Source organism: Trichosurus vulpecula, chromosome 7 (assembly GCF_011100635.1).
Source record: "Trichosurus vulpecula isolate mTriVul1 chromosome 7, mTriVul1.pri, whole genome shotgun sequence".
NCBI lineage: Eukaryota > Metazoa > Chordata > Mammalia > Diprotodontia > Phalangeridae > Trichosurus > Trichosurus vulpecula.
Genome location: NC_050579.1, coordinates 175422321 through 175446067, shown reverse-complemented (window position 1 = coordinate 175446067; position 23747 = coordinate 175422321). Strand labels below are relative to the sequence as shown.

At 37.1% G+C, this 23747-nt stretch overlaps 1 protein-coding gene across 1 annotated transcript in view; it reads left to right on the top strand.

Annotated features, from left to right (window-relative positions):
• The window catches only part of MANEA (mannosidase endo-alpha), a 101452-nt gene that overhangs the window by 39920 nt on the left and 37785 nt on the right, over nucleotides 1-23747 (top strand). The window contains exon 3 of the mRNA XM_036766964.1: nucleotides 3254-3839. Coding sequence (XP_036622859.1) covers nucleotides 3293-3839 — 547 coding nt within the window. The 5' untranslated portion in view covers nucleotides 3254-3292. The remainder of the gene's footprint in view (nucleotides 1-3253; nucleotides 3840-23747) is intronic.

Sequence of the window (23747 nt, the reverse complement as noted above, 5' to 3'; positions counted from 1 at the left end):
TGGCTACCTTCTGATGACACCACATCCTCAACTGTCTTCTCCAGCTCTGGATATGCCTTGTCTCACAGTCCTCAATACTGCTCCTACAAGAATAATGAGGATACTCTTTGCTCCCTCTTATGAATTCCAGGCTCTTTCATTACCTATTTTACTCAACAGCCTTCTCTCTTTCATGTCCACTCAATCAAAATTTTCCACCCACTCCATATTATGTGTTAATGATTCCCCAAACTTTTTTATGGAATTCAGCATCTGGCTTACCATCTTCTCCTTTCCTATTCTTGTCCTTATACTGAGGGACTTGAATATCCATATAGATTCTTCCTTAAATTTCTTACCCTCCCAATTATTCAGACTCCTTAAATCCCTTGACCTACTCCTTCAAACTACTATAGCCACAGGTAGGGATGGTTACACAAAGATTTCACCATTACCAATAAGTGTTCCACTTCATTTAGAAAATCTAACTTTCTCCTATCTAACCATAAACATTTATCATTCTACCTTTCTCTATGCCTCACCTTTCCTAATTCTTCACCTTCACTGAGACCTTGAATCTCTCCACCATGCAGTGCTTTCTGAGGCCCTAACTTCACTTTTCTCAACCTATTCAGCCAGTTCAACTCTTCACTGTCTTCTGTCATCAAATCTTTTGCCTCTGTCCTATGGCTACTCATCTCTTCTCAAAACTGAACTCTGAATTGTTCCTACCATGCACCACAAAAAGAAGGTAGAAGAAACCTCATTACTGTACTGACTTGTAACTTCAAAAATCGTGTTGCCCAACTTGCCTAAGTGATTCCGTATCTCACTCCCCATAGAAACTATTCCAAAACGTTGTTTCCCTCCTCAAACTTTTCCTGCTTTCCTTTCTGCCTCTGTCTCTGTTGATTGCCTTGCCTCTTACTGTACTGAGGCCCTTCCATCTGAGATCTCTCTTTCCTTTCTCTTTATCTCCAGACCCCTTAATCTCAGCTCTCTCTCCTTTTTCCCCCAATCTCAGACAAAGAAGTGAAGGCCAGGTGGTGCTTAATAAATGTTGGCTCATCGACTGCTTATTAAATTTAACAACAAGACTTCAATTGGGAACCAAACAGGGAACATCATCAACATCCAGGGAAAAATAGGGCATGTGTAGGGAACTGTGAGTAGTGCAGATTTCCTAGATCAGGGAGTCAGTCCATGGAAAATACGATACAAGAATTCTAAGTAAAAGAGTTTAAACTTGTAAGCAAAATTGAAGAGTTTTGAGCAGAATGAGCCATGTGACCAGCTATATAGCTAAGGAGTATATGTCTTAACACATTATTAGGAATAGACGAGAGAGAATGAAGATATGAAGACCTCTTAAGAAGCTATTGTAATTAAAATAATAAATTTTTAAAAAAGAAGCTATTGTAATTGTTCAGGCAGGTAATAATGAGACCTTATATTGAGGTGGTGTCAGTATAAAGGTAGAACCAGCAGGACTTATTATTTAACTTAACATGGGAGATGAGAGAAGAGGAAGGAGTTATAGATAACACCAAAATTCCAAACATGGGAACCTGGGTGAATGGTGGTTCTACTAACATAAATAGTGAGCTTATAACAAGGATATATTTTTCTTGAAAAAATAATAAGCTTTCTTTTGGACATATTACTTTTGAGGTACTTAGAGAATTGATAGAACAGTAGTAGCAAGTAAGATTGCTAAGCAACAGCAAAAGAAAGGGTAAGGATAGCAACTTAATAGGCTGAAAAAAGGCTGAAGAGAAAATGAACATTTAGAGAAGTGGGAAGAAAATCAAGAGAGTATAGTGTTGCAGAATTGAAAGGAGGCAGGAAAGATGGTGGTGATTAATATATGCTTGCAAAAGATCAAGAGGGTAAGGACTGGGGGAAAAAATTTATTTGGCTATAAGGAAGTATAACTAGTGGTCTTGGTAAGAGTGATGGGTTGGAAACCAATCACAAGGACAGAAATTGGGGAAAAAAGTCATAGCATTGGATATGTATAGCTTTTTCCAGAGAAGAGAAAGATGGAATAGTACTTAGATTGTATAGACCAGTCAGTTAAAGCCTTTTTTTTTTTAACTGAGAAAATGCTACATAGTTGCTGGCAACTGGGAAGAGTTAAGTGGATAGAGTCTGAATGTTCTTTTAGAAGAGTGAGGTTTAACAAGGTCATGGAGGTGGTGGAATAAGATGTAATAAGTTTTTCTTTGAGATTACTAGGAGAGAGGGAAGGAAGGAGAGAGAGAGAAGAGAGAGATAATGCTGAGAAATTTTGTGGAAAATTTATTAATTGAAGAATCTATACTCTCCATTAGTTCATCTATTTAAATTTTCCAAGCAAAGAAGGCTTAAAGGCATCTGATCAAATGATTAACTTTTTTCTTAGTTTAGAACATATATACTAAGATAGTAAGTCCTAGAGAGCCAGTGAATAAATATACAGTTTGTAAACCTCTACAGTAAAAACGAAGTTACAATTTCCAAAATGGCTTGCTATCAGCTAACTTTTTTTCTCCCTTGAATTAACACTTGAAACTTTAAAAGCTTCATGCTGAAAAATTATTTGTAAAAACTTTAAAATTGTGAACTTTTAATTATTACCCATTTCTTAGGAATGCTTTTCATTAAGACTTCAAAACTTGATAGTAAGAAGTCAGGAACTAATTCTTTCACCTTTTTTTGCTTTTTATTAAAGGCTATTTTTTCCCTTGGTCATATTCATTTATAGAGTGTGAAGACTCCTCTTCTTTTAGAAGAAAGATACAGAGTAATCCCTTTTGATGTGGGTTTTGAATACAAACTTAATTAACCTATAGGTAGTTTCTGTAAATTAATTATTAGATCTTCCTGTTAAAAGTAATACTTGGAAAATTTTAGCAGACATAGATAATAGGATTTCTCCTATCTTAGTAGTAGTTTATATTTAAAAAGTTAGATAGACTTGACTTTATCCTTACTAAATTTAATTAGCATTTAAATGAAACTGACAACTCCAGACTACTTTTACAATTCATGTTAAAGTACAAGTCTCAGACTTTCATCAAAATTGGTAATTAAAATTAGTATTTACACATTTTTTCCTGAATTTCTTAGTGCTGTGAATATTAAAGAATATATTTTAAATATATATTTTTAAAATATATATATTAAATTTTATGTAAAGAATATATTTTAAAATTTGGATTATATATTATATCTATGTTATATATGTAGTATTGTTAATACTATTTGCTAATTTTTTTTTAATAAATTGCAGCTGGACATTTGTCACTTTGGATTTTAAAATAATGTCATCATGGCAAGATTTCGAAGAAGAACATGCATCATTTTGTCACTTTTTATTTTGTTTATTTGCTCCCTGATGATGGCTTTGAAAACTCTGAGACCTGATAGAGCTGTTTTTGGGGATCCATTTGGACTTGACCTTCTACCAGAACTTCGCCAACACAAAGTCCACTTGGAAACTAAACCTGATATGCCAAATGGTGCCGGGGATGATAGTATAACAAACAACAAGAATATAAAGAGTGTTGCTGCCAATAGCCTAAAAATTCCTGTGTTGCCTGAGATAAACATGGAAGAGCTTCCATCTCCTAATTATAATTTTCATGTATTTTACTATAGTTGGTATGGAAATCCACAATTTGATGGTAAATATTTACATTGGAACCACGCCATCTTACCACACTGGGATCCCAAAGTTGCTAAAAATTATCCAGAGGGCAACCACATTCCTCCAGATGACATTGGGTCCAACTTTTATCCTGAGTTGGGAACTTACAGCTCCAGAGACCCTTACATCATAGAGACTCATATGAGGCAAATGCGTTCAGCTTCAATTGGTAATGACTTTTTTGTTATTTTGATTTGGTTGCGTCAGTACATTGATAATTAGACCTTAGATCTTGGTAATCATATTCTAGTTTATAAGGCATCTTTGTGCCTAAAGGCAGCTATGGGATAGTAGAAAGATTTCTAGACCTAGATATAGGGAACCTGGGTTTTAATCACAGTTTTGACATTAACATTGGGCAAATCATTTTACGTTTCTTAAGTTTCTCATGGTATGGTGGAAAAAAACACTAGATTTGGAATTATAGGAAGGAACCAGGTCAAAATCCAATGCTTTCTGCTGTTTCACCTTAGGCAGATCACTTTATCTACCTGGCTCTGAGTCTTTTTATTTGTAATATTAAGAGGTTAGACTAGATCATTTCTAGTCTAGTCTAAATTACCTCTCAACCCTAAATTCCTGATCCTGTGATATGTAGGGATAATACTTCCCTTCCCCATCTCTCAGGGCTTTTGTGATTAAAGCCCTGTATAAAGCCTTTAAAGTGTGAGTTGCTGTTGTTTGTTGTAACTATAACCCAAATTGATTTTCTCAAAACCCAGGGAAAATCACCTTTAGCAGTGCTGTTAATTATATATCTAGCTCTTCTGTTTCTTTTCCATTTTTTTTCTTCTACTCTTTTCATTTTGGCTATTTCAAAAATTATTTAATAGTACCTAGAAAAGGTAGTAGTAATAAATTTCAGATTAGCTAATGCTTCTCCTTTTCACTTGATCTAGTAAAAGGTTTTGTATAGAAAGTTGACAGTGACCAGAAAAAAAAGTTTTACAATGTGAATTTAAATTGTTCCAATTCAGGTTGTTTCAAGTATTCCTTTTGAATGCATTAGATGTTTTTCAAAGGAATTCTATTGAAAACCTTTTTTGCAAAGTAAAAAATTATTCTTTCATTTGTCTGCTATGGAAATCTCAATTTTTACTTTTCTAATATGAAATCTATAAAACTTAGGGATTTGCTTAAGTGGAGGGAAAAAAAAAACTTGGGATTCTTAGAGAATCTGGGGGTTCCAAAGTAAAGGTAGGAATTAATTATGAGAATCATTAAACACGTTCCAAGCATACCCAGCCTACTTAAGTGTTGACCTATCTATCCCAAAATTCTTGTTGTAATATTGTAATATTACCAGTTAGATATTTTGAGATTATAAACATCTGTTAAAAACACTTCTTAAAAGGAGCATTATGAACTCAATATGGGATCCTCGGGATAAAGTTAGGGAGGCCCTGAGAACTTTATACACTCTTTGTGATTTTTTTTTATTAACATTTATTTTTTTTTTTAATTTATTTATTTATTTATTTTTTAAATGCAATTTATTTATTTAACATATTTGGTTTTCAGCATTGATTTTCACAACAGTTTGAATTACAAATTTTCTCCCCATTTCTACCCTCCCCCCACTCCAAGATGGCATATATTCTGCTTGTCCTGTTCCCCAGTCAGCCCTCCCCTCTATCACCCCCCTCCCCTCTCATCCCCTTTTCCCTTCCTTTCTTGTAGGGCAAGATAAATTTCTACGCCCCATTGCCTGTGTATCTTATTTTTTAGTTGCATGCAAAAACTTTTTTTTTTTGTTTTTGAACATCTGTTTTTAAAACTTTTAGTTCCAAATTCTCTCCCTTCTCCCTTCCCACCCACCCTCCCTAAGAAGTCCAGCACTTCAACCTAGGCCACACATGTATCATTATGTATAACCCTTCCACAATACTCATGTTGTGAAAGACTAACTACATTTTGCTCCTTCCCAACCCATCCTGCTTTATTGAATTTTCTCCCTTGACCCTGTCCCCTTTCCAAAATGTTTGTTTTGATTACCTCCACCCCCATCTGCCCTCCCCTCCATCATCCCCCCCCTTTTATTTTTTTTTTATCTTCCTCCCTCTTCTTTCCTGTGGGGTAAGATACCCAACTGAGTAAGTATGGTATTCCCTCCTCAGGCCAAGTCTGATGAGAGCAAGGTTCACTCATTCCCCCCTCACCTGCCCTCTCCCCTCCTCCCACAGCACTGCTTCCTCTTGCCACCTTTATGTGAGATAATCCACCCCATTCTATCTCTCCCTATCTCCCTCTCTCAGTATGTTGCTCTCTCATCCCTTAATTTCATTTTATTTCTTTTAGATATCTTCCCTTCATCTTCAACTCACCCTGTGTCTGCTCTCTCTCTTTTACATATATATATGTGTGTATATGTATATATATATATATATATACATATATATATATATACACACACACACATATATATACATACGTACACATGCATACATATACACATAGATACATACATACATACACATTCACTTATATATATACATAAACATATATATATGCATATTCCCTTCAACTACCCTAATACTGAGGTCTCATGAATCATACACATCATCTTTCCATGTAGGAATGTAAAAAAAACAGTTCAACTTTAGTAAGTCCCTTGCAATTTCCGTTTCTTGATTACCTTTTCATGCTTCTCTTGATTCTTGTGTTTGAAAGTCAGATTTTCTATTCAGTTCTGGTCTTTTCACTGAGAAAGCTTGAAAGTCCTCTATTTTATTGAAAATCCATAGTTTGCCTTGGAGCATGATACTCAGTTTTGCTGGGTAGGTGATTCTAGGTTTTAATCCTAGCTCCATTGACCTCCGGAATATCGCATTCCAAGCCCATCGATCTCTTAATGTAGAAGCTGCCAGATCTTGGGTTATTCTGATTGGGTTTCCACAAAAACTCAAATTGTTTCTTTCTGGCTGCTTGCAGTATTTTCTCCTTGATCTGGGAGCTCTGGAATTTGGCGACAATATTCCTAGGAGATTTCTTTTTGGGATCTATTTGAGGAGGCGATCGATGGATTCTTTCAATTTCTATTTTGCCCTGTGGCTCTAGAATATCAGGGCAGTTCTCCTTGATAAGTTCTTGAAAGATGGTATCTAGGCTCTTTTTTTGATCATGGCTTTCAGGTAGTCCAATAATTTTTAAATTATCTCTCCTGGATCTATTTTCCAGGTCAGTGGTTTTTCCAAGGAGATATTTCACATTGTCTTCCATTTTTTCATTCCTTTGGTTCTGTTTTATAATATCCTGATTTCTCATAAAGTCACTAGCTTCCACTTGCTCCAATCTAATTTTTAAAGTAGTATTTTCTTCAGTGGTCTTTTGGACCTCCTTTTCCATTTGGCTAATTCTGCCTTTCAAGGCATTCTCTCCTCATTGGCTTTTTGGAGCTCTTTTGCCATTTGAGTTAGTCTGTTTTTTAAGGTGTTGTTTTCTTCAGTGTATTTTTCAGTATTTTTTTGGGTCTCCTTTAGCAAGTCATTGACTCGTTTTTCATGGTTTTCTCGCATCCTTCTCATTTCTCTTCCTAATTTTTCCTCTACTTCTCTAACTTGCTTTTCCTACTCCTTTTTGAGCTCTTCCATGGCCTGGGACCAGTTCATGTTTTTCTTGGAGGTTTCTGTTGTAGGCTCTTCGACTTTATTAATTTCTTCTGTCTGTATGTTTTGGTCTTCTTTGTCAGCAAAGAAAGAATGCAAAGTCTGAGACTGAATCTGGGTGCGTTTTCGCTGCCTGGCCATATTCCCAGCCAACTAACTTGACCCTTGAGTTTTTCAGTGGGGTACGACTGCTTGTAGATTACAGAGTTCTATGTTCCACGTTTGGGGAGGAGGTGCCGGCTCCGCCACACCAGCACTGCTCCTTCCCCAAGAACCCCCAACCGAGACTGGGCTTAGATCTTCAGCAGGCTGTGCACCCCTGTTCTGATCTGCCACTTAATTCCTCCCACCAGGTGGGCCTGGAGCAGGAAGTAACAACAGCTGTAGCTGCCCCACCTCCGCTGCCCGCAGGGCTGGAAGCCGAACCGCAAACTCCTTCCCCTCCCGCAGCTTTTCCCACTAACCTCCTCCGCAGTCTTTGGTGTTTGTGGGTTGAGAAGTCTCGTAACTGCCGCAGCTCACTGAATCAGGGCACTAGGGCATGCTCTGCCCGGTTGCTGGTCTTGTTAGTCCACGCTGCTCAGGCTGGGCTCTGCTCCACTCCGTTCCCAGCTCCCAGCTCCTTGTGGGATAGACCTCACCCAGAGACCATCCAGGCTGTCCTGGGCTGGAGCCCTGCTTCCCTCTGCTGTTTTGTGGTTTCTGCCGTTCTAGAATTGGTTCAGAGCCATTTTTTATAAGTTTTTGGAGGGTCTCGGTATGGAGCTCACACTATTCCCTGCTTACCAGCCGCCATCTTGGCTCACTCTTTGTGATTTACTGTCTTGGGGGAGCATGAGTAGCAATGGTAGAATCCTCACGAAATGGTATTGGGACAGCAGGACAGCTGGGATGATCAATTGAGTTTTTATTTTGGGTTTTTTTTTGTTGTTGGGGGGGGCGCAGCAGGTGGTGGTGAAAAAATAAACTTGAGTTCTCAGCAGTGTGAATTACGGTTTTTAACAGGCTTGCCAAGATTTGTGATTTCTCCTACTTTTGTTCACCATTACCACTATGCCTCATGCCTTGGCTTGACCATTTCAATACCCGGGACATAGTACTAACTCCATCTCATATCTACAAGCAACAGCAGCCCCAGGAGGTGAAAGCATTAGATCTAGGTGACTCCTGTTTTGTCCCTTTTGAGAGGATCTCATGCTGTTAGAATATTTTGAATACCCTAATGCATGTGGCTTAATATTAGAACTTGCATCTGTCTATTCACATTTTACTATCATATAATTATTACTGTCAAAAATACAGAATCTCAGGATAAGATTTCTCCTCACTATGATAATCTGGAGCCTGAACTTTGAGCCCTGGATTAGAATATAAGCAGTAAAAGTCTTTTAAATTGTCATAACCTGACATGAAAATAGCAATGTTATGTAGAAACAGAAACACATCTCGTAGGCCCTCAGTATACGGATATTATGGTCTAATAACGTAATTCCATCTAGATCTTGTTATTAGACTAAACTTTGGGGAAGTAATGGCTAGGTTGCTCTGTTTGTCATAAAGGTTTTTAGCATTTTACCTCTCAAGCTTTTATTTATTCATCATTCTAAAATGAAAAAAAAGGAACTTTTACCCTTTATTTTCTGGGCTTTTATATCATTCCTTGTTGCTTCTAACCAAGTAGGTAGGAACAAGAGAGAAAATTTTTCCATTTCAAACCTTTAGGTACCAACAGCTGATAGGAGGGGAGATAGGTCAACAGGAACTTAGATATACCTAAACCTGATGGTTTTCAGAGGTAGTAGATTTAATATAGTGTAGCCTCCTAGCCCTAGAAGAGTTATGCTAATGTCTACAAGACACAACATACTTTTTTTTTTAATTTGGCGCTCTTCTTTTCTTAAACTGGCTGTTTTCAATGACTACTGTGTTATAATTTTCCTAATATATAAATTTAATTCCTTTTAACTTTTTTTTAATTTCCCCACTTCCTTAATATCTTAAGGAAGTTCTTAAGTGATGATGTTTAAATAGCCCTCTACTGAGGGCTATTTAAATTGGTCATCTTCTGTCTCCTGCAAGAACATATTAATTTATATCAGGTTTCTTTTTCTTTTGGAGGGGAGGGGAAGAAGAAGAGGTGATTGTTTTAGAATAATTTATAGAGGAGAACATTTTATAAAAATAAACCAACCTTTTTATAAGATGTGTTTTTTTCTAACATTTTTATCCCTAAAAAGCACAGGGTTTCTTAGCGTGAGATTTGGCAACTTACAGTTTTTAATATTTGGATAACTAATTCAATATAATTGGTATCCTTTGTAATCCTATGTACATTATATTATGCATTTTCAAACATGTCTTGAGATGGGGGCCATAGACCTTGCCATACTGCCAAAGGGATCCATGACAACAACAACAAAAAATATTGAAAACTCCTAGGCTAGACACTCATTCTGAAAAGAAGATAGTCTTTAACAAAAAAATCCCTGTAGAGTTAAGGCCAGAGGGTAATGAATGAAGGACTTTGTTTTGTATGTGTTGACATTGCAAAGAACCAAAAATTGGATCAGATGTGGAAAGATTGCTGAGTCTCAGTCTGTGGACAAATTAATTAAAACATAAAAAAAAATCGCTCTTTCCTAGAATGTAAGTGATATAATTTTGAAGTATTGTACATGCTATGTTATGAAACAGTTAATCTTACCAATTTTAGATAACACAAGTACTTTAGGAAAAAAAATTATTTTCCATGTTACAAAGAATAGCACTTACAGAGAACTCTTCATTATAGGACACTTTGGCTCTGGTTCTTTGTGGCTGTGATCACGAAGTTGAATTGAGAAAATGCTTAGTCTTAACTTGATTTTTATACGCGCTAAACTATGCTTTTTTCTAGGAGGATTATTTTCTGGTTTCGTTTTTTGATGAGGAAAGTTTGGGCCAGTCTGTTGCTTTTAGATAAATTTTTATTGACTGATAGGGGGTGTTTTTTGTTGTTATTGTTGTTTTTCCAAAGCATATGAGCATAACTTACTCAAATACTTTGTCTGCAGTGCAGTTATTTTTGTCTTAACTATTTCCTAATCCGTCTTGATTTATCACCAATATAACTCTTATGCTGATTAGGATATGATTTGATTGATACATCTTATTCTCATTTATTTGCTTTGATGTGATATGCTGATATGCTTTTTTTTTTGTAAATCATTTAGATATACTGTCAAAATGTAAACATACCTCGCCTAATATTAATTGGTTCCATGAAAAAGAAACATTACAGATGGTTCGTTAGTTTGTGAGTTATGAGTGAGAGATTCCTGACAGATCAAATTTGAGACTCTAAAAGCTTAAATTAGGTCTTTATGGATACCTTAGATTATAAAATCTTTGTAATGGTAATGTTGGTCTCCCCCTATCCTAGAGGCCCAAGGATTTTTACCAGCTTGTCTGCTGCTGCTGCTTTCCATGGTTATATTTATTTTAATGGAGACCCTGCTTCTTATTCACATGATTATGGGCAGCAATAGCAATGGCAGTGGAATGTAACTAATAGAGTTGAATGTAGAGAAGGTTCAGGGGTGGGGCTGGCTACTCGGGGACACACATAGTATAGTATTTTAATGATTAACTGCCAAATTGATCCATGTTGGCCACCTGGATATTGAACCTTTAAGCTTGACCCTAGACCCTTGACCCTTCTTACTTAGCCTCCTGTCTTTTGATCCGGGCATTGACCCTATTTTCAGTCCAAGTACCACTCCTTTTAGCTCTATGACTCATCTTTTTTAAATGCCCTGATTTTTTTTTTGGCCAGATATTTCTAGTCCCTCTCTACTGCTGCTACACCCCCTTACATCATTCTGAACCATGAAACCTGCCTTACTATAGCAGCACAGGAAAATGGAGTGATGTGCGGTCACTAAGATCCCAGCGGTTGTTGTCATTCAGTCGTGTCCAGTTCTTTGTGATCCTGTGGAATATAGCATGCCAGGCCCTGCTGTCCTCTCAGAGTCTGGCCAGGTTCATGTTCATTGTTTCCGTGAAATTATCTATCTATCTCATCTTCTGCCGCTCCTTTATCCATTTGCCTTCAGTCTTTCCCAACTGTCTTTTCCAGTGAGTCCCATCTTCTCATTATGTGGCCAAAAGTATTTAAGCTTCAGCTTCAGTATGGATCTTCTAAATGAATACTCTGAATTAATTTAAGTATTGATTGATCTGACCTCCTTGCACTCCAAGGGACTCTCAAAGCACCACAATTTAAAAGCATTAATTCTGCAGCACTCAGCTTTTCTTATAGTCCAACTCTCACAGCCATACATTGCTACTGGAAAAGCCAAAACGTTGATTATACAGACCTTTGTCAGTAAGGTGATGTCTCTGCTTTTTAGTATGCTGTCTAGATTTGCTATAGCTTTCATTTAATTTTTATTTCATTTCAGGGAGCATCTTTTAATTTCATAGCTGCAGTTGCCATCTACAGCAATCTTTAAGCCCAAGAATATAAAATTTGACACTGCTTCCATTACTTCTCCATCTTTTTGCCAGAAAGTGATAGGACCAGTTGCCAAGATCTTTTTTATTTTTTATGTTAAGCTTCAGGCCAGATTTTAGACTCTCCTCTTTCACCCTTATCAAGAGGCTTCTTAATTCCTCTTTGCTTTCAGCCATCACAGTGGTATTGTCAGCATTAGCTGTTGACATTTTTCCTAGCAACCTTAATTCCAACTTTTGATTCATTTCACATGATGTACTCTGTACCTAAGTTAAATAAACAAGGTGACGATATACAGCTTTGCTGTATTCCTTTTCCAATCTTAAAACAATAAGTTTTTCCTTATTCAGTTCTAACTGTTGCTTCTTGGTGCAAATATAAGTCCCTCAGGAGACTTGTAAGATGATCTGGTACTCCCATCTATGAGGACTTGCCACGTTTTGTTGTGATTCACACAGTCAAAGGCTTTAGTGTAGTGATAAAGCAGAAGCAGATGCTTTTTCTGGAAGTCCCTTGCTTTCTCCATAATCTAGTAAATGTTGGCAATTTGATCTCTAGTTCCTCTGCCTCTGAAAACCAGCCTTGTCTTCTGGTAATTCTTGTTATTCCTGAAGCCTAGCTTACAGAATCTTAAGCATAGTCTTGCTGGCGTGTGAAGTGAGCACAGTTGTTCATTAATTTGAATATTCCTTGTATTGCCATTCTTTAGGATTGGGAAGTAAACTAATCTTTTCCAACCCAATGGCCACTGTTGTATTTTCCAAATTTGCTGCCATATTGAGTGCAGCACTTTAACAGCATTATCTTTTAGGGTTTCAGCTCACCTGAAGTTGTCACCACCACTAGCCTTATTGTTAGTAAATGCTTCCTAAGGACCACTTGACATCATTCTCTAGGATGTCTGGCTCTAGATCCAGATGGTCAGATGGTACCTGATTGCAATAGACGTGGGGGTTGAACCAGTTTTGACTCTAGTTTTTAAAGTGCAGTTTTCTTGGATAGAAATATACTTCATTTGATCCTTACATTGAATGGTAATATGAATGAATCATTCTGTACTATCACAGAGTTCCTATCAGCATAAATATAACAAAGGTTAGCTTGATATTTTGCTTTCAAACTTGGGAAATCTGTGTTTTAGCTAAATTTCACAATGTTGTGTATTTCTAGCCAAAGTGTGGTAGGTGAAATATAAGCATAAATGTTACATTGAACTAGTTTAAAATAAATCATTTAAAATTACAGTGGTTTTAGATAAAATAATTTTCTTACCAAAATAGTAGTTCTTTCCTAGAGTATTCTATCACTTACTATGACCTTGAATAAGCCCTTTAACCTCTCTGGGTCTCAGTTACCTCATCTTTAAAATGGAGATAATATTTTACCTAATTGACTGTAGGGGGCTAAAATAATCTCTGGAGCTTCTTTCCAGTCCCAGTGTCTTTGAATTTTTTCCTTGTCATAGAATCATAGACTTGGAAAGGGTTTTCGAGGCCATTGATTCCAACTTCCTTTTTTTACACATTAGGAAACTGAGGCTTAGTTGAAAGGGCTTGCTCATGGTCATACAGATAGTGTTAGAGGTGGAATTATAACCCCACTTTTGCTAGCTTCAAGTTTAATGTGCTATCCGTTCCGTTGTTTTGTAGCCCTGCTATTAGACAGTAATGGCTGTTTTGAAACCCTTTAATTCCCAGATAAAGAGGGTTAGACACATATGTTGCATCATCTTTTGTACTGTTGTGTTATTATTCTGGTGTTATCAGTAAGGTGCTATTTTTTATTTAATCAGAAAAACCTCAGTATTTCTACTTTACAATTTAAAAAATTCTTTTAACTTTTCCTCTTCATTTCTTGTGTTCATCATAGTTACCACTTTGAAAAACTGCAACTAGAAATCAGCATTGGATTACTTGCTAAAATCATCATATCCCGTCTTTCAAAAGGTCAGAATTCTAATTTCTGGACCTAGTGACTTTGAAAACCATGAAATGAAGTGGTAGAAATGGAAAATATAATTAGATGAACTACATTTTCAAGATTAAATGTCACTTATTAAATGTCACCTAATTCGATGCTGTCCTTAAAGTTCTCTTGTGGAATAATTGCATTTGTAATAAGCTTATATTTATTTATGTATTCGTTGGGTGAGATATACCTCTGCCTCTCAGGTAAGTTTAAAACCCTCTCCACATTATTGCCTGTGCTATCAGAGCTCGTAGTCTTTCTGTTCTAAATTTCTTGAAGTACATGACCTTGAACAAGCCCTTTAACCTCTCTGGGTCTCAGTTACCTCATTTTTAAAATGGAGATAATATTTTACCTAATTGACTGTAGGGGGCTAAAATAATCTCAGGAGCTTCTTTCCAGCCCCTCTTTGAATTTTTTCCTTGTCATAGAGTCATAGACTTGGAAGGGGTTTTCAAGGTCATTGATTCCAAATTCCTTTTTTTACAATGCAATGGAGCATTAAATAGGGCTTCTCAAGGAGTTGGCAGTGAAGAGCCCCATGCCTTTTTATCCATCCTTTGGATGCTGATACTCCTTTCAGCATCAAGAGAATGCATTTAAAGATATCCCTTCTAGGAGCTTTCCTCCAAACTTTTATGTGCTAGGAGTTCACAGGACTTAGCTATCCAGTGTTTCAGATTTAATTTCTGAGAGAAATGTTAACTCGATAAATAAGGGGAATTTTTGCTGTTTATGGCTAAATGTCTCCATGCTGCTTTGCTTACAACTTTTCAGATAAAGGAGATAAAATCCACTATCTCCCAGTCCACTGCATTTAGTCAATCAGTTGCTCAATCAATAAGTATTTATTAAGTGCCTCCTATGTGCCTGACACTCTGGGAATGCAAGGAAAGCAACATTTTTCCTCCCCTTGAGCTTATACCTAATGGGAGATATATTTGTATATATTGGTACTAGCGAGTGTGTAGATCAAGTTCATGTTGGGGGTGGCATTTGAGCTGAGCTTTGAAGGAAGTAATGTATTTCAAGAGATGTGGTAGGAAGTACATTCCAGGCATGATGGGCCATAGCAGTACAACAACACAGAAATGGAAGGAAAAAAAAAAGAGTACTGTTTATGAGAAATAGTAAAAAGACTAAACTGACCGGATTATAGAGTACATAAAGTACTCAGTGAGACTGAAGAACCGTTTCTAAATCCTGGTTTTTTCCAACATTCACATCTCTAGAATCTCCTTCCTCCCTACTCATACAGCTGCCACCATGATTCAGGCCTTTATAACCTCTCCCCTAGATTATTGCAACAGCCCCTTAATTGGACTCCCTGAGGGTTCTGTCCACTCCAGCTCATCCTATATGCTGCTACAACATTAATTTTCCTTAAGCACAGATCTGACTATGTAATTTTCCTACTCACTCAGCTGTACTGGTTCCCTGTTGCCTCTAGGATAAAATACGTGCTCTTCATTTTACACTCCTTTTTTAAAGGTCTACATAACTTGTTCCCAGCTTATTTTTTCAGTCTTGTTGGGCATTGCTCAGTTACCCTTGCTCTCCAACATCTAGACAAACTGGCCTTTTTTCTCCCTTCACTGATACTCTATTTCCTATCTCTGTACTTCAGACACAGGCTGTTCTATATTCCTAGAATGTCTTCCTTCCTTACCTCTGCCTCATAGAATGAGTCTCTCTCTTCATTTTGAGGTGCAAGCTGGTACTATCATCTGCATCAGACCTTTCCTGCTATTGCCCTCCCTCTCCAACTACTTTATATTTAATAATTTTATATTTATACTGTCTGTGTGTATGTATAATGTATACTTGCTGTCTACCTTCATTAGAATGTAAACTTATGAAGAGGGATTATTTCATTCTTTGTACTTAAGTCTCCAGTGCCTAGCATGATCCCTGGCACATGCAGGTACTTAATAAATACTTCTTGATTGTGACTAGGGTGTGAAGGGTTTTAAATGCCATACGGAGGGGTTTCTTTTGCATTCAGTAGAAATATTTTTCCCCTGAAAAGTTGGTTGAGAAATACTTTTTTTTGGTTAATTTTCTCCATTTATTCATGCAACAGATACTTATTGAGTAACTATCTGTAAGAGCAATGTGTGGAAGGCGATAAAAAGATAAATAACATATGGTCTTTAAGTAGATTACAATCTAATGAAAGATATAAACTTATAGGAAACTACAGTTCTAGGCAGAATGTGGGAATTACTTGTAGAAGTATAGAATCTCCGAGTTGAAAGAGATACCAGTGGTCTGTAGTCCAAGCTATGTCTGAGCAGTGATCTCTATGTAAAACCTAGAAGTTGTCATCTTTCTCTCACTTACAGGCTTCCAGTGCTGAGAAACTCACAGTCTCCCAATACATCCCATTCCAGTCCTGGAGAGCTCTTGTAGATATGAAGATTTTCTTAATATCCCCCAAATCTTTCTCTACGCAATGTATGCATTGTTGTGAAGCAAATATAACATGTTCTGTTTTTCTTCCATATGACAACCCTTCAAGTACTTGACAACAGTGATCATGCTACCCCCTGTCATATTCTTCAAGATAAATATCTCTAGTCCCTTCAACTAATATTCCACTGATAATGGATTCAGATTTTCCATTTCAGAAGTGGTTTTACCCAGATAGAGTACAGTGGGACTGACATCACCTGGGCCCTCTTTTCTGGAAAGATAGTCTTTATCTTGGACTGTAACATTGCTCACAATGGCTTTCTTCTCATCAGACTTCCAACACCTTTCTCTCTACCATGCCTTACAGTAGATGACCTCATTTGCTTTTACTGAGAAAACTGAGGCCACATCTCAAAAGGTTCTTCATTTTTTGTACTCTATCTTAAAACTTCTCCACATTTTTAGCCATATCATGCTTCCTTTGTGACTCTTCCCTTTACTATGTTTGACCCTTATTACTTGAGCCTTTGTCCCATAGAGTCTTTTCTGTAAGCTTATCCAATCATTCATATTCTTTCTCTCACAAACTGCTGGTTTCTTTACCTCTGCCTACATATATTATACTCAGGGCTTCTCTAGCATTAAAAAAGGATAACACCAATTTTCATTTGTCCCTGATAACCTCTCAATGTATATCTCTTCTGCTTTTACTGCTAAACTCATTTACACTTACTGCCCCAACTTCCTCACTATACACTCATTTCTCATTTCTCTGTCCTTGGGAATCTAGTCTTCTTATCTTGGGTCTTAATTCCCTGTTAACCATCTTTTATTACATGCATTATTATCTGGGTATTATCTTCTTGACAGAGAAAATCTTTCATTTGTACTGTTGTGTACACTTGTTCTCTCTTTCATTAAATTGCAAATTCTTTGAAAATAGGGCCAGTGTCATCTATTTTTATATCCTCTGTACTTGACAGCTTAGCATAGTGCTTTGTATGGAGTAGATTCTCACTGTTTGTTAAATTGAATTACAGCTACAGAGTTGAATAATTGTATTTTCTCTCTGTCCTTGATTAACATTATCTCCTTCAGTTCCAAGTAGTTATTTTCTGCCTGTGATCTTTCTCTTGAACCTAATATAGCTCAAAAAAGACTTTTTTCATTCTTATCATTCTTTTGTATTCATGTTATACCTTCTCTTGCTTACTTCTTTTTGGTATACATTTTTTAATAATTAATTTGTTTACTTTTAGTTTTCAACATTCACTTCCATAAGATTTTGAATTTTGAATTTTCTCCCCCCGCCCTTCTCCCCTTCCCTCCCCAAGACAGCATGCAGTCTGATATAGGCTCGACTTACACATTCATATTAAACATAGTTTCACATTAGTCATGACGTAAAGAAGAATTAGAACTAATGGGAGGAATCATGAGAAAGAAGTTGCTACACATTTTTTAAAAATCTGAGTTGGCTGATGGGTTCTCTCCATCTACGTCATTTTCTTTATGTAGCTCGCCTTTTTTCCTTGTCATAATCTTCTCCATTCACATCATCAGGATATCATTCTAGAAGGGATCTCATTCCCCTTGAGCTGTTATTCCCCAAGGGCCATTTGAGGGCCTATCCTTTGAACGCTGACATCTGCTTTCTCAAAATATAAGGTGTCTATACTACTATTCCTGCTTCTCCCCATTTTATCCATTATAAACTCTTAAGAAAGTGAGATTTTTTTCTTCCCAAGGTTTTTGTCATTTCTGTTTTGGCAGCCAGTTCCTCATTGGTCAGAATTGGGTCTAAATTAGCAGTTTCTCTGGTCACTTATTCCACCTTTTGAAGCATAAAAGTATATAGATTTACTTTGATGTTTTGATCTAGTATGTGAGTTAGGTATGTATATTCAGGTACTGCACAAGATTATTATCTTGGAGAGGCAGATCCTGCTTATTCTAAATCTGTGGGTCTCTTACTATCTTTGTTGATAATCATATCAAGCCTAATTATCATTCATACTCAAACATTTTACTTTGGAGTAATAAAAGAGGACTGTCATATTCTTTGTCTCATCTTTACTATTACTCATTAAGAGAACCATAGAAGTATAAGGATGTTATATCAATATATGTGTATATATATATCACTACTGTTATTTTATTGGTAATAAACATTTATTGAACATTAGCTAAACATTGTGTAGAATATAAAGGTAGATACAGCCCTTACTCAGTGAACCAGCAAGTCATAAAAATGTAAGAATGTGAATGATTTCATGGATGTCAGATGCTTAGTATATGATTTCATTAGCCTTGCATAAGCCATTAGCTATAATTCTACTACTGTTAATGACAAATTTCCCCAGGCTTGAACAAGATGAGGACAGTAATGAGTCTACAGCATATGGGGGTGGGTGCATAAAGACCATAACATTAATAAGAAAATAAATTAGTCAGAGAGGTAGAGAAAGAGACTATAACGCCTAGAGAAGGAGATGGACTAGTAAGGGGAGGGAACAATTGGAGAAAAAAGAAAATAACCAAAGATATTATTTTCAAAGGGAATCAATGACTTTGGCAGCTAAGATAGTATTTCTGAGTGTCTGATTGGTAGCTTCGGTTGAACCTCAGAGATTCTTTTCCTTGGTGGGGTCATCACAAGTCCAAGGTCTAGTCTTCAGCTTTGCAAATTCAGAAAATATTTACCCATGTGAGCAGACTCTGAGAAACTAATTCATGTCAATCAAACTCACAGGAGGCTGATTTATAAATTAAAATGTCATTAATTTGTATTATATCCATTTGTGTATGTTTTTGTTCCCCTACTGCTGCTACCAATAGTAATTCACATTTGTATGGTGCTTGGAGGTTTATAAAGTGCTTTCATCATACAACAACCCTGTGAGGTGGTAGTGTGATACAGGACTGGAAAGGTAGTTGGATTGTGTAGTAAATAGAGCACTCAGCCTGAAGTCAGGAAGACCTGAGTTCAAATGTGATCTCTGACATGTACTATCTTTGTGACCCTGGGTAAATCACTTAACCTCTGTTTACCTCAGTTTCCTCATCTGTAAAGTATGGATTTTAATAGCACCTACCTTGCAGAGTTGTGAAGATTGGATGAGATAATTATAAAGCACTTATCACTGTGCCTGGCACAAAGTAAGTGCTATATAGGTATTATTTTGGGGGGGGGATGTTTATTTATTTTAGTTTATTTAATATCTTAGTTTTCAGCATTCATTTTCACAAGAGTTTGAATTACAAATTTTCTCCCCATTTCTACCCTCCTCCCCACTCCAAGATGGCATATATTCTGTTTGCCCTGTTCCCCAGTCAGCCCTCCCTTCTTTCACCCCACTCCCCTCCCATCCCCTTTTCCCTTCCTTTCTTGTAGGACAAGATAAATTTCTACGCCCCATTGCCTGTGTATCTTATTTTCTAGTTGCATGCAAAAACTTTTTTTTTTTGTTTTTGAACAACTGTTTTTAAAACTTTGAGTTCCAAATTCTCTCCCCTCTTCCCTTCCCACCCACCCTCCCTAAGAAGTCAAGCAATTCAACATAGGCCACATGTGTATCATTTTGTATAACCCTTCCACAATACTCATGTTGTGAAAAACTAACTATATTTTACTCCTTCCTAACCTATCCCCCTTTATTGAATTTTCTCCCTTGACCCTGTCCCTTTTCAAAAATGTTTGCTTTTGATTACTTCCTCCCCCTGTCTGGCCTCCCTTCTATCGTCACCCCTTTTTTACCTCCTTCCTCCTTCTTTCCTGTGGGGTAAGATACCCAGTTGAGTGTGTATGTTATTCCCTCCTCAGGTCAAATCCAATGAGAGCAAGATTTACTCATTCCCCCTCATCTGCCCCCTCTTCCCTTCCTACAGAAGTGCTTTTTCTTGCCACTTTTATGTGAGATAATTTACCCCATTCTATCTCTCCCTTTCTCTCTCTCTCAATATATTCCTTTCTCATGCCTTAATTTGATTTTTTTTAGATATCTTTCCTTCATATTCAACTCACCCTGTGCCTTCTCTCTCTCTATATATATATACACACACACATATATGTACATACACATATGTGTATGTATGTGTATATATATGTATATTTATATATGTACATACACATATATATGTGTATGTATGTGTATATATGTGTATATGCATATTTGTGTGTGTGTGTGTGTGTGTGTATGTATTTTCCCTTTGGCCACCCTAATACTGAGGTGTCATGAATTATATACATTATTATTCCATGTAGGAATGTAAACAAAACAGTTCAACTTTAGTAAGTCCCTTATGATTTATCTTTCTTGTTTACCTTTTCAGGCTTCTCTTGATTCTTATGTTTGAAAGTCAAATTTTCTACTCACCTCTGGTCTTTTCACTGAGAAAGCTTCAAAGTCCTCTATTTTATTGAAAATCCATATTTTGCCTTGGAGCATGATACTCAGTTTGGCTGGGTAGGTGATTCTTGGTTTTAATCCTAGCTCCTTTGACCTCCGGAATATCATATTCCAAGCCCTTCGGTCCCTTAATGTAGAAGCTGCTAGATCTTGTGTTATCCTGATTGTGTTTCCACAATACTCAAATTGTTTCTTTCTGGCTGCTTGCAGTATTTTCTTCTTAATCTGGGAGCTCTGGAATTTGACAACAATATTCCTAGGAGTTTTCTTTTTGGGATCTTTTTCAGGAGGTGATTCTTTCAATTTCTATTTTACCCTCTGGCTGTAGAATATCAGGGCAATTGTCCTTGATAATTTTTTGAAAGATGATATCTAGGCTCCTTTTTTGATCATGGCTTTCAGGTAGTCCAATAATTTTTAAATTATCTCTCTTGAATTTATTTTTCAGGTCAGTGATTTTTCCAATGAGATATTTCACATTGTTTTCCACTTTTTCATTCCTTTGGTTCTGTTTTATAATATCTTGTTTTCTCATAAAGTCACTAACTTCCACTTGCTCCAATTGAATTTTGAAGGTAGTATTTTCTTCAGTGGTCTTTTGGACCTCCTTTTCCATTTAGCTAATTCTGCCTTTCAAGGCATTCTTCTCCTCATTGGCTTTTTGGAGCTCTTTTGCCATTTGACTTAGTCTATTTTTTAAGGTGTTATTTTCTTCAGTATTTTGAGGGGGTCTCATTTAGCAAGTCATTGACTTGTTTTTCATGATTTACTTGCATCACTCTCATTTCTCCTCCCAGTTTTTCCTCTACTTCTCTAACTTGCTTTTCCAAATCCTTTCTGAGGTCTTCCATGACCTGAGACCAGTTCCTGTTTTTCTTGGAGGCTTTTGATGTAGGTTCTTTGACTTTGTTGACTTCTTCTTGCTATATGTTTTGGTCTTCTTTGTCACCAAAGAAAGATTCCAAAGTCTGAGTCTGAACCTGAGTCCATTTTTGCTGCCTGGCCATGTTCCCAGCCCAACTACTTGACCCTTGAGTTTTTTGTCAGGGTATGACTGCTTGTAGAGTAGCAAGTACTTTGTCCCAAGCTTGATGGGCTGCGCCGTTGTTTTCAGAACTATTTCTACACAGCAAGCTCTGCCACCCCAGCAGTCCTCCTCCCCCAAGAACCACCAGCCCGGACCATGACTCAGATCTTCAGCAGGCTCTGTACTCCTGCTCTTATCTGCCACTTAATTCCTCCCACCAGGTGGGCCTGGGGCTAGAAACAACTGCAGCTGTAGCTGTTTCACCTCCGCTGCCCCCAGGGTGGTGGCTGAACCGGGAGCTCCTTCTACTTTGTCCCCACAGTTTTTCCCACTAGCCTTCTATGTTGTCTTTGGTGTTTGCGGATTGAGAAGTCTGGTAACTGCCACAGCTCACTGATTCAGGGCGCCAGGGCCTGTTCCGCCTGCTCCTGGTCTGTTTGGTCCGGGCACAGCCCACACTGGGCTCTGCTCCACTCCGTTCCCAGCTCAGTGCAATAGACCTTACCCAGGGACCATCTAGGCTGGCCTGGGCTAGAACCCTTCTTTCTGCTATTTTTTGGGTTCTGCAGTTCTAGAATTTGTTCAGAGCCATTTTTATAGGTTTTTGGAGGGTCCTGAGGGAGAGCTTTAGGCAAGTCCCTGCTTTCCAGTCACCATCTTGGCTCTGCCCCCCTCGTTAGTTTTTTTTTTAATTAGGAAGCTGACCCAGAGAAGTTCTGTGATTTGCTGAAGGCTATATAATAACTATGTTTCTAAGCTAAGACTTAAGCTTGAATCTTCTCATTCCAGAATCTGTGTTCTTTCTCTTTAACAACCTGCTTCTACTACAATATCAGAGTAGAAGCATTATTTCCACATGCCTTTTCTCTTTCTCTTCATTATCTTCGCCATCTCCAAGGCCCAGCTCATCCCTCCTCTGTGAACGTCTTCTCAACTCACAATGATAGACCCTTTCTCTCCATTCACATCCCTTATTTTCTGTACTTGACAGCCATAATACTACATTGTGAAATTTCTTGTACAATTTCTGTATCAAAGAAAGTATGGTATAGAAGAAATTCAAAACCATTTGAAATAATCATCAGTTGAAGGAACAAGATACTTAACCTGGAACAGATGTGTCTTGAGGGGATGGTTGGGTGGAGTTAAGAGCATGGTAGCTATATTCAGCTCAGTGACTCGATGAACTATATCAGAATAGAATACTGAGGGGGGAATTTTTGAAATTAATTTTTAATATTGACTTTAATAGTTTGATGCAGGGCTTCAGATATTTTAATAGCAGCTTGGTTTGTGGTACTGCAGAGCTTATGCCTTCATTTATTTGAGGAGGTGCCATATTGGAAAGGAATTACTTATTTTACTTTGTGGCAGAAGGTGGAACTGGAGACAATGGATAAATATTCCAAAAAGGTATTTGTTTTGAGGAAATACTTCCTAACTATTAGAAGTAACTACAAATGGAATTCATATGAGGTAAGGAATTTACTCACTGTCTTTGGAGGTCTTCAAGCTGAGGCTGTGACCATTTTTTGAAGATAGGGAGTGGGGCAGTCACTACTAGACTAGATAAACTCTTAGATTACTGTTTATTCCATTATTCTGTGATCTTTCTAGTAAAGTGAATGTATGGACAGAGACAGAGTCAGAGAGAAGTGAATATTATTGATTCATTCTTTTTGGCCATCTTTATTTTATTCTTGAACTATTAACTATTGCCCTTTTTGCATTTATCATTAACCTTACATTTTCAAAGATTATAATTTTTTTTCTATTCTTTCTATTAAGATTTGCATCTCCCAAGTGGAATTGGGGAGATCATTGAGTCCTTTAATGTTGGGGAACTCCCTAGTCTCATTAACAACACACTTAAAAACTCTAAATTTGTGGATTATTAGAACTTGAAAGGGCTTTTGATATTATCTATTACAGTGTTTTCGTTTTGCAGATAATAAAATTAAGGTCCTAAAAATTAAAATTCAAGGACATAGATTTAGTTCTTTGCAAAGATCAGATTGATTGATCAATCAACATTTTTAAAGTGCCTACTATATACCAGGTCCTCTGCAAAGCCTTGACTCAATCCTAGCTTTCCTCTCTCACATTATCTCCAGAAGTGATCTTCTTTAGATGGCAAATTTCATTCATTTTTTGTTAT